The following is a 12,023-nucleotide window of genomic DNA, read 5'->3' as shown; positions in this document are numbered from 1 at the left end:
TCTCTCAGGACCGCAGGCCGACGCTCTAACCGCTGAGCCAAACCGGCCAGGGCTTCACTGTCTTTTAATATGATTCTCCATAAGTTCTTTTTTCTTAATGGAATAGAATAGCCTATGATACAAAATAATGCTTTCAGCCTTAAAAGAATTATTTTGTTATTTTGTTATTAAGATGGACAGTCTTTTGAAATATGCTATCATACAAAGTTTCTAGACAGCATTCTGATTCTTCTGAATGAAATGATTATATTCTAAGTTTGTTTCTTTTTTTGTGTGTGGTACGTGCCCCTAGCGGGAACCGAACCCAGGACTCTCTGGTCCGCAGGCCGACACTCAACCACTGAGCCAAACTGGCTAGGGCTCTAAGTTTCTTTTTAACTGCTATATGTATTTGAAACTAAAATTGAAGAAATAAAATTCCATATGCTAGCCCACGAAAATTTCTCTTGGGACTTCAGAGGAGCCGTAGCATTACCAGTTAACAGTTGTGTAGACCTGACAGTTTCAGAAAGCACTTTCACACACATTATCCCTTTTGAGCCTCACTGCACATCTGTGAGTTAGGCAAGGTCTTTTATTTCCATCGTACAAGTGTGGGGGTTGAGACTTTCAAATGTGGCTCTCACTTGTCTGTCTCCATTGGGCTGTGAACTCTTAGGTGCAGAGACTGGCTTTAATCTCTGTTATAAGTACCGAGCACCCTGTTTGGCACAGGACTCTAAAAAATAGAGCTTTTAACTATATCAGTGGTTTTCAAGCTTTGTTTTTAACCCACTTTTTTTTTTTTTAACCAAAATTATAAATGGAACCTCAGTTTAGACAACAAATAAACTGGATTTTACCTCCCTTCCTCTGCCCTCCCTCAGGGCATTTTAAGGTTTTCCTTTCCATTAGTAAGCCCTTTATTAAAGGCCTGAGCGTCCATTATGAGTTCAGTGTGAACACCATGTATTTTGTTAATTGTGTTACAGCCAATCTTGACACTGACGTCACATACCTGCTTATCCTCAAAGGGAACGGGGACAGTGAATCATTGTCATTTGAGGGCAAACATCGTATACTCACCGGTCAACTCCTCCAGCTCCTTTGATACCACCCCCCAAACCTGTTCCTCTCCTTATCCTCTCCATCTCAGAATAGAACTCCAGTTATTCACCAGTTTTTTCTAGTCACAAACCTAGGGGTCTTCCTTGAATTATCCCTTCCCTCCCTCCTGCACTCCCAACCCAGTCCTGACAATGCTTTGTTTAGAATATAGCTCTAGTTCACTTCTCTGCTGCCACTGCTGTGTTCCTGGTGCCATCATCTTCTACCCAAGGCATCCCAACTGTTGTCCCCTCCTTTCCCCTTTCCAGTACAAGCTTCTTTCCGCAGACAGACGGGTCCATTATGGCGTGAATCACTTCGTGTCACTCCCCTACATAGACCCTTCTAATAGCATTTCATCTCTCGTAGACGAAGATCTAAACTCCCTCTGCAGCTTCTAAGGCCCTGGGCTTTACATGCCTCTCCTCCCTGGTGCCCCACTGCGCTGACTGCCATCACTCTAGCCACTGTTTTTCTCTGGTGGACAACCAAGCCCATTAGGAGGCTGCTATAGAAACCTCGGTGAAACCCGGGGGACAGTATCAGGCTTTAAAACTTTTATGTTGGGCCCTGGCCAGTTTGGCTCAGCGGTTAGAGCGTCGGCCTGCGGTCCCGAGAGACCCGGGTTCGGTTCCCGCTAAGGGCATGTACCTCGGTTGCAGTTTGTCCCCGGCCCTGGTTGGTCGTGCGGGTGGCAACCACTCAATGTGTCCCTTTCACATCGATGTTTCTCTCTCTCTTCCTCTCTCCCCCTCCCACTCTACCTGAACAAAAAATAGAAAAATGTCCTCAGGTGAGGATAAAAAAAAAAAAAAAAAAAAAAAAAAACTTTTATGTTGGAAGGTAAAATAACTAAAATCCATTTAGGCTCAGGTTTTTGCTTTATTAATATAGTAATTCTTAAAAACCAAAAATATTTTTATTTTTTATTATTATTATTTATTTTTTTATTCTCACCCAAGGACATTTTTTCATTTTTTTGTTCAGATAGAGCGGGAGGGAGAGAGAGGAAGAGAGAGAGAGAGACATCAACGTGAAAGGGACACATCAAGTGGCTGCCACCTGCACGACCCAACCAGGTCTGGGAACAAACTGCAACTGAGGTACGTGCCCTTAACGGGAACCGAACCCAGGTCTCTCTGTACCGCAGGCCGACGTTCTAACCGCTGAGCCAAACCAGCCAGGGCAAAACCAAAAATATTTTTTAAATCCATCATGAACAAGAAGAGATGAAACTGGTGTGTTTAGTAGCAGCATAAACTGCTACAATCTTTCTAGAAGAGAGTTTGGGCAATATGTATCTAAATAATCCTACTCTTGGACCAGAAATCCTACTTCTAGGAATTTAGTCTAAAAAGACCGCTTTAGAAGATGATCTTTTTCAGAAATATGAGAAACAATGGGCTGACTACTGAAATGGGCCTGGTTGAGTAAATTATGGTTCATTCAGCGTAGTAGACATAGCTACTTCAGAGATGGGAAGATGTTTGTGACCCTGAGTGAAAAGGGAAAGCAGGTGATCCATAGCATGCTGCGTATCTTTCTATTTCAGTCAAATTATATTTGCACAGACACTATATGTATGCAGAGAGACATGTCCAGGAGGGTGTACATGGGTTGTTTGTGGATGGTGGGAGTTTTGACTTTATGCTTTTCTTTTGTATTTGGAATTTTTTAAAAACAGGTGTGTATCATATTTACAAACAAAAAAAAATGTTTTTTAAAAAAAAAGAAAGAGCCCTGGCCAGTTTGGCTCAGCGGTTGGAGTGTCGGCCTACGGTCCCAAGAGACCCAGGTTCGGTTCCCGCTAAGGGCACGTACCTTGGTTGCGGTTTGTCCCCGGCCCTGGTTGGTCGTGCGGGTGGCAGCCACTCGATGTGTCCCTTTCACGTCGATGTTTCTCTCTCTCTCTCTGTCTCTGTTCCTCTCTCTCCCTCCCACTCTACCTGAACAAAAAATGGAAAAATGTCTTTGGGTGAGGATAAAAAAAAGAAAGAAAGAATTAGAGTAGAAACAGTCAATATTAATGGTTTAAGTAGTGCCCAACAGCAGCTTTTTGCCTTGGTTATTATGCTCAGTCAATAGGAGAGGGTGTGATTTGGAAACACCCCTTTATATACGAATCAGTGGGAGTCATGGGCCATCTCAGAGGAATTCCGAGCCACCCTCGTTCCCTAGGAAATGTGCCCTATCCAGGAAAGCTTTGCCTTTGGATTTTTCTTTTTGTTTCCTTCTTGGCTAACTGAAGAGAAGTGGTTCAAGAGAGACATGCACAAATGCCCTGGCCGGTTTTGCTCAGCGGATAGATCACCGGCCTGTGGTCCCAAGAAACCTGGGTTCGGTTCCTGCTAGGGGCACGTACCTCGGTTGCAGTTTGTCCCCGGCCCTGGTTGGGTCGTGCGGGTGGCAGCCACTCGATGTGTCCCTTTCACATCGATGTTTCTCTTTCTCTTCCTCTCTTTCCCTCCCACTCTATCTGAACATAAAAATGGGAAAATGTTCTCGGGTGAGGATAAAAAAAGAAAAAGAAAAAAAAGAGAGAGAGACATGCACTGACATGGCTCTTCCAGTTGGATGTAGTGGGCCCAGGTGCATTGGATTGTCACAGCAGTGTCCTCTGGGAGTTCCATGTTTATGTACTGATTGTGGGTCACAGGCCATATGGGGGTCTTCTGTGAAATAGATGCTTTCTTTAACATAGTCTGGGGTTAAATTTCTTTTTAATGGGACTCCAATCTTAATACACTCATGACAAAATGTTTGTATGACATTTTGTCAGTGTGTTGACTGTACCTCTTAATGGATTGTGGATTCTCTAACCCTTAGCTTAAGGCATCTAAGCCCGAGTGCAATAGCGTGAAGAAGAATTCACTTGAAGTCATTATTTGGCCCTGGCCAGTGTGGCTCCGTTGGTTGGGCATCATCCCATGCACCAGAGTTTCAGGCTTAATCCCTAGTCAGGGGCATGTGAAAGGCAGCAGATCAATGTTTTGCTCTCACATCAATGTTTCTCTCTCTCTCTTCCTCTCTCCCTCCCCCTCCCCCTCCTCCTCTCCTTTCCTCTTTTTCTAAACATCAATAATTTTTTAAAATCTTTTTAAAAATGACAAAGTTGTTTGTTAGGTATTTCTAAAAGAAGGTTGATATCCAGCAGGGCAAGGAAGAGTTGAGGGGACCCGGTTATCTCACTTTTCTCCTGTTCCCTGCAGGCATCCTAGCACCACGGACCTTTTACATCGGAAACTAGCGGGAGGCAGTCTGCAGGAGTGAGCAGCTGAGAGGGTTGCGTGAGAAAGTTTGAGGCTCTGTATAAGTTCAAGGTGGCAGGATCTCATTATCTTGCAGTCCCTGTAGTGTTGTCACACTTATGGCAGTGTTTATCTTGCAGAGTAAAGAGAACATCCTAGATTAACGTGAACAGAGTGTGCGAGGTGCATAGGCAGCCCATTGAGTTTGTGGCTGTGCTAGAGTGGGAGGATCGCTTGACCCCAGAAGGGGAGGCCTAGAGGCCTGGCCCTCGCTATAGCACATACCCAACCTTGGACAAATCATTTTGCTTCACAGTGCTGTGACAAAGAAGCCAGGGAGTCAACTGGGGGCCCAGGTCCTAACACTACGACTGAGCAAAGGTTTGTTGACTGAACCGACAACGAGCCTTACCTCAGCCTGGCCATGCTCTGTGAAGAAGCCACACTGTGTCTCTCTTAGTCACATCCCATTTCCAGGCCTTGGTATAGGGACTGACCTGTGGAGCTTTGCAGAGATTTGTCAGGCAGAGCCTGGGCCTCGGCATTCTGTCGAGAAGTGTGTGATGAGATCGTGGTCTATACACGCTTGAGAAGTGAATTGCAAGGTGGGTTTCACTTTTCTGATATGACCACCACAGTTAGCTGACTTCAACTTTGGGTTAGAATGTTTCTGAGATTATCTGCACTAGCCCTGGCCGGTTTGGCTCAGCAATTAGAGCATCGGCCTGAGGACCGAAGGGTCCTGGGTTTGATTCCTAGTCAAGGGCACGTACCTGGGTTGCAGGTTTGATCCCCGGCCCTGGATGGAGTCATGCAGGAGGCAACCGTTCAATGTTTCTCTTTCTCTCTTTCCTTCCCTTCCACTCTATCTAAAAATCAATAGAAAAAAATCCTCTGGTTAGGATTAACACCCACGAAAAGAGATTATCTGCACTAGTTTTCACATACCTAACTGTGCCCACTAAAACAAACATGTGCTCATATGATTTCAAACTATATAACTTGAACTAATTACGTGATTGAATTTTCTGGCCTCCCACCAGGCTCTCCAATTGAAACTTAAAAATATACCCAAGTATCGGTTATTCTTTGCTCTCTCTTAAGTGGACAGGTTAACAATAGCTCAGTGGACTCTGTCGCTGAAGTCTTTATTATTAGGAATTCAACATTCATCAAATCAGTGATGCATTGTTACGTATTAATTGCATTATTTGGTTTTCCCCCTTTTCATCAAAGGACAAGAGGAACTTCCTTCGTGACCCTCCAATAGGCGTACAGTTTCATTTTGACTTTGATCAGATGTACCCTGTTGCCCTGGTCATGCTCCAAGAGGACGAACTGCTGAGCAGGATGAGATTCGCCCTTGTTCCTAAACTGTAAGCACTGTGTTCTCAAGCCCAAGTGATGCTGCTCACGAAACATATATTTGTGTTTTGTAATGGCTTCAGTCGCATGTGTAGTATCAGGGAAGAACTACAGAATGGGGGCCAGGACAGTCTGAGACTTTCTTCATAAAAATATGCTCTGTGGCCCTGGCCGATTTGGCTCAGTGGTTAGAGCATCAGCCTGCGGTCCAATGAGTCTCGGGTTCGATTCCAGTCAAGGGCACATACCTTGGTTGCAGTTTGTCCCCGGCCCTGGTCGGGGTCATGCAGGAGGCAACCAGTCGATGTTTCTCTGTCACATTGATGTTTCTCTCTCTCCCTCTCTCCTCCCACTCTATCTGAAGAAAAATGGAAAAATATCCTCGGGTGAGGATTTAAAAAAAAAAGGTCTCTGTGGCCTTTCAGCACCACATACACACGTACCCAACACACACACCCCCACACACATAGGGCACCATAGAATCAAAACCAAGAGTGGGCTTTCAGGAAATTTGGGGTGCGGCTAAGACGTGCTCTTTCATCCCTGGTTAGAAAGCAGAGTGCATTTAAGTTAAGGTCTGTGAGGCCTGTGGGAACCGGCCACTGCCTTCTCCGCACTCCGCTCTGCTCCCTGGCAGCAGTGTTCTTGTCCTCTTTCCCACCTGAGGCTTTTCCTCGGCCTGAAGGCCCCCTCTCCTCCTCAAATCCCTGCCTGTCCTTGTTCTGTGACATGCGCCTGGTGGCCATCAGCAGTGGGTCCCCTCCTCTTCCCCTCTGCCACCACAGGCTTTTCCTCACCTTTTCTAATTCCAGTCCCTTGTTTTGAATGTCACATTTTTAGAATCAGTGACATGAGTGTTCCTTTTTTCTAACACTCTTCTTATTATATGGATACAGTGTCTTACTATTCTCTGAAGACATGAAGTGTAGTTTTCTTGAGATAACTCTTTTTGCTCTTTTCTGTGAATTTTTGTGTTCGCTTTGGGCTCTGTCTTTTGTGCTGCAGGCTTTTCTTTACCCACCCTTTGGGTGAAGGCTCCATGCTGAGACATGGTTGGGGCTGTGTGTTCTCATAGGCCTTTTAGCCCTTCCCTGATAGGGCCCCTCAGCCTCCTGCCTGGCTGCCTGTCGAATAACAGGGAGAGCCTGACCCCTGTGGCTTCCATGCAGCATTGCATCCCCATTCTCAACTGTGCCAGCCGACTCTGAGTGCAGAGTGGCTTAGCTCATGGTGGACCTTCAGTCTCTGCTGTGTGGGAACATGGTCCTTGGCCAGAAGGGACAGCACGGAAGTCGGGGCTATCTCACCACTCCTTGAGACCTCTCCACTGCTCCTCCTGTGTTAGAACAATAGTTATATAGAATCCTTTATTTTTTTAGTTTTAGTAAAACTCTTCTCTCTGTAATTATTAATATATTGGTGATTAATTATGCTCACAAAACCCTGGGAGTTGGCTTTTGAACAGTTCATATGTATGTATCTGAAGCTCTTTTATCTTAGAGTTTGAAGTTGTTCCTGTTTTGAATAGCTGCCTCTTTCTGAGAGAATAACAGCAAAGCTCTGGGGTCCAGGTGGGCTTTGCACCTGAAGGCTCCATCAGCTTGAAGACCGTTGGAATCACCCTGGGCCATGCGTGTGCTCTCTGCCAGCTCTCTGGGGGCTGGCCAGAGGCCCTGAGGTGCTGGGACATGTGGCCAGGGGTGCTCATGGCAGGCACATCATTGTCCATAGTTTCGGTTTTTTACGATACTGGACTCCCTCTCAGTGCTGACAGTCATTTTAGATTTTTTTTTTAAGACTGGTTTATTTTCACCCTGGCCAGTTTTGCTCAGTGGTTAGAGCGTTGGCCCGTGGACCAGAGAGTCCCGGGTTCGGTTCCCACTAAGGGCACGTACGTCAGTTGCCGTTTGTTCCCGGCCCCTAGTTGGGGCCATGTAGGTGGCAACCAGTCGATGTGTCTCTCTCTCTCTCTCTTACCCCCTCTTTCCCTCCTGCTCTGTCTGAAGATAAATACAAAAATGTCCTCAGGTGAGGATTAAAAAAAAGAATAGTTTATTTTCAGAGAGGGGAAGGTAGAGAGAGAGAGAAAGAGACATCAATGTGAAAACGAAATATTAATCAGCTGCCTCCTGCACACCCCCCAACTGGGGATCGAGCCTTCAACCCAGGCATGTGCCCTTGACCGGGAATCAAACCAGCAAACCTGGTGCACGGGACAACACCCAACTAATTGAGCCACACCAGCCACGACAATTTTAGATTTTTTTTAAAGCTTGGAGAATTGGTATTTTCCAAATAGTATTTCAGATGTGTCACTGGCTAAGTAAACTTCCCATTGAGTAATATGATTCCAATTTCCTACTGCTAATTCTGTTAGAGATGCTTTAGAAATTTGGGTTGGTTTTATAAGTCTTTATCTGTTAGAAATGTTTACTGACATATTTATGGATGAAGGGATATGGTATCTGTCATTGCCTTAAAATTTTCCAACCTCCCCACAAAGAAAAGTGTGTGCAGAGGAAGAGGCATAGATGAAACATGACTTGTAAAATGGTGGTAATTCTTAAAGTTAAATCATGGGTACATGGAGGTTCTTTGTTCTAGTCTCTCCACTTTGGTTGAAATTTTCATAACAAAACAAAACAATGCCCGGCTGGTGTGGCTCAGTGGATTGAGCATCGTGCCATGGACTGAGAGGTCATGGTTTGATTCCTGGTCAGGGCACGTGCCCGGATTTGGGGGCATGCAGGAGGCAGCTGATCAGTATATCTCTTTCACATTGATGTTTCTATCTCTCCCTCCCTTCCTCTCTCTCTAAAAAATCAACAACAAAAAAACAGAAATGAGCCCTGGCCAGTTTGGCTCAGCAGTTAGAGCGTCGGCCTGCGGTCCGGAGAGACCCGGGTTCGGTTCCCACTAAGGGCACGTACTTCGGTTGCAGTTTGTCCCCGGCCCTGGTTGGTTGTGCGGGTGGCAGCCACTCGATGTGTCCCTTCACGTCGATGTTTCTCTCTCTCTCTCCCTTCCTCTCTCTCCCTCCCACTCTATCTGTACAAAAAATGGAAAAATATCCTCGGGTGAGGATAAAAAAAAAAAAAAAAAAAAACACAGAAATGAGCCCAGCCAGTGTGGCTCAGTGGTTGAGCGTCAACCCATGCACCAAGAGGTTGCCAACTCAATTCCCAGTCAGGGCACATACCCAGTTTGTGGGCCAGGTCCCCAGTGGGGAGCATGCAGGAGGCAGGCAATCTATGTTCTCTCTCATCAATGTTTCTATCTCTCCCTCTCCTTTCCTCTCTCTCTAAAGTCAATAAAGAAAAGAAAAAATAAAAACAAAACAAAAATGAGTAATTGCATATAAATAAGGACTTCTGGACTTTTCCTTCTGACATGCAGAAATGCAACTTTGATTATTTGAGACACTTTTTCTGAACAGAAGCCATCACTAAACAGGAACAATTCAGAAAAGAAAACAAACATTTTGTCTGTATTTCAAAATGCCTTTTAGTATGTTAACACTTCCCTATGATGGCAGTGCTGGCAAGAGACAGGGCCCTGTTTGTGCGTCAAAGCTACCCTCTGAGGCCTTTACTTTGATGACAGTAGGGAAATCACAGTCCTTTCCTGTGGCACAGCCTCGGACATATGCCCATTGTTTCCTAAAGGCTGTTCACAGTAGACTAATGTATTAAAGTAGTCCTTGGAGCATAAGTGGTCAGGTGAATGTTTGAGAGTTGCTACATTGGATGGATTTTCATTGTAAGGCTTCTTAGAACCTTTACGATATCATCTGCATTGTGACTCTCTCCAGAGGGTAACCAAATATTTCTGCAGTGTGCCTATGACCACTTTCTCTTACATTAAGAGGGAGAGGACTCCAGGAAAAGAGAACAATCCAAATGTTTGTTTTTATTAGGAGAGCAAACATTGCCTGTGATCCACTGTAGATAGATAGTACACTGTTTATTTTGGACATTTCATAGAGCTCAGAATTAAAAGTGACCTTGAAAATATTCAGGCCGCTTACTACCTCACGGGAAAGCTAATCTCACTTTTTTTAAAAATTTTATTTTCTTTATTGATGTTAGAGAGAGAGGAAGGGAGAGGGAGAGATAGATAGAAACATTGATGAGAGAGAACATCGACTGGCCGCCTCCTGCATGCCCCCATTGGGGATAGGGCCCACAACCTGGGCATGTGCCCTGACCAGGAATCAAACCGGCAACCTCTTGGTGCATGGGTCGATGCTCAACCACTGAGCCACACCAGCTGGGCCAGCAAGGTATTTTTAAAACATAAAACTAATGACTCCTCCAGGCAAACAGAAAAACACAACACATACCCCACAGGTCACCAAAGCTGTTCCTTGGCTATCTTTGGTTGGGGGATGGGGAGGGAGGTACATTCTGTGTTTTTGCTGAGCCTTTTGTCTTCTACCCCTCAATATTTTTATTTAATTGCTCTGAGATGAGCATAGTCATCACTGTTTATTATTATTACTTTGAAACAATCAGCAAACTTACAGAAAGGTGAGAAATATAGTCTAAAGAATTTTTTTCTGTCATTTGGGACCTTATTCTCCATCATCCCTGATTGCTTTAGTGTGTATTTTCTACAACAAGGATTTTCCTGCATAACCACAATGTAACCATCCAAATCAGGAAACTGTCACTTCCACGTTTTTATCCTCTAATTCTCAGCCCCTATTCTGGTTTTACTGTTTGTCCCAGTAGTATCCTTTTTAGCAAAAGGATCCAGTTCAAACTCATGTGTTGCATCTCCCACCTCATTGCTGACTCTTACAGATTGCTAGTATTTGCAAGCTGCCAAACACGACCCTTTCTTCTCACTGCTTGGAAGCACTTAATTCTTTGGTAAACAGCTAATAATTGGTGGAGTCCTGGCTCTGTTTCTAGTCTCCCAGGTGATCATACTGCTTTCACAGCAGCACCTGTTCTTTCTTTGCCGAGGGCAGTGTTGGCATCATTAAAATCTCTGGAAATGCTGAGGCTTCATTGGTGCTCTGTAAGTTTTTTTTATCCTGTTACTCAGCTTTCATTTAGAAAGCAAATGTGAACCTTCTTGGAGCCTCCGTCAGATTTGCACATGCCCCTAAGAATCATCTATTCCAATCTCCATGCACCAAATAACCCCTGCATGCATCTGTGTGCATGCATGCTCCAATGTGTTGTTGTTTGTCTTTAAAAGCGTGAAGGAAGAAGTGTTTTGGAGGAACTACTTTTACCGTGTGTCCCTGATTAAGCAGTCAGCCCAGCTCACGGCCCTGGCCGCCCAGCAGCAGGCCGCTGGAAAAGACAAGAACCATGGCAGAGAGGATGCGTTGCCACTGACAGGTATATTCAGAGAACTCTATGTGAAAAAGAGAGTTAGTTTTTTAAAATATTCTTAACTTAGAGACCCTCATGAGCTTGTCATCTTGTATATACCAAAAATGTCATCATATAATAGAAAACTCTTCTTTCTAGAGGAAGTATTCATTCTTCTCTTGTTGCCCTCTCTCTGACCTCACTCACAAGTCTTCGCCAAGCTTTACTTTACTTTTCTTTTTCTTCAGTTTTTTTATTTTCTTCCTTTTTATTTCTCCATTGATCACCAGTCATCTTCCCATCTCTTTGTCTGCTCTTTACCATGTGATTTTTTTTGTACCTTCTGTCCTCCACCGATTCAGTGCACCCCTTTCCTTTGTTTCTCAGTATTCCATTCAACCCAATAGCTCCCCAGTGCTGTGGTCTGTAGAGCAGAACTAAGCTCCGTTCTGCTCCAAGTTACAGATGACTACTCGAAGCCAGGCACCATTAAATTGCACATTTGACTCTTATTGTGACAGTTTATCTCTGGTTCTTGGGGAAAGTGTTTTATAATATCAGCAGAGATTTAATATCTGTAAGAATAATTAAAATAAGAAATATATTTTATATTTTTAATATTTAATGAATACCTGCTCTATGTAGGTACTCTGTATAGGTACAACTGGAGATTTTTCCATTCATGGAATTTTACATTGTGTCCTAAATCTTGGGTTGCACAGACCACTAATGTAATGAAGTTGCTCTGTGCAGTGAAATTTGGCATTTTACATATAGATGTTTATATGACTCCCAGGTGTCTATCATTCTTTTAGTATTTCCTTTTATTAATTTTATTGGGAAATGCCATTTTACCAAATACTGCCTGTGTGACAAAATGGGCTTAAGGCAGGGTTCATTAAAGACTGCATATCTAGCCCTGGCCAGTTTGGTTCAGCCGTTGGAGCATCCACCTGTGGACCAGAGAGTCCCAGGTTTGGTTCCCGCTAGGGGCATG

The 12,023-nt window shown here is 44.4% G+C and overlaps 1 protein-coding gene across 2 annotated transcripts in view; it reads left to right on the top strand.

Annotated features, from left to right (window-relative positions):
- Positions 1 to 12,023, top strand: part of SYAP1 (synapse associated protein 1) — a 31,430-nt gene that overhangs the window by 15,770 nt on the left and 3,637 nt on the right. For both annotated transcript variants that reach the window (XM_036270232.1, XM_036270233.1), the window contains exons 5-6: positions 5,571 to 5,710; positions 10,908 to 11,053. In XM_036270232.1, the coding sequence (XP_036126125.1) occupies positions 5,571 to 5,710; positions 10,908 to 11,053 (286 nt within the window). The remainder of the gene's footprint in view (positions 1 to 5,570; positions 5,711 to 10,907; positions 11,054 to 12,023) is intronic.

This window comes from Molossus molossus, unplaced genomic scaffold (genome assembly GCF_014108415.1).
Source record: "Molossus molossus isolate mMolMol1 unplaced genomic scaffold, mMolMol1.p scaffold_m16_p_2, whole genome shotgun sequence".
Lineage (NCBI taxonomy): Eukaryota > Metazoa > Chordata > Mammalia > Chiroptera > Molossidae > Molossus > Molossus molossus.
Note: the sequence above shows the minus strand (reverse complement) of the source record. Positions and strands in the feature narration are given on the sequence as shown.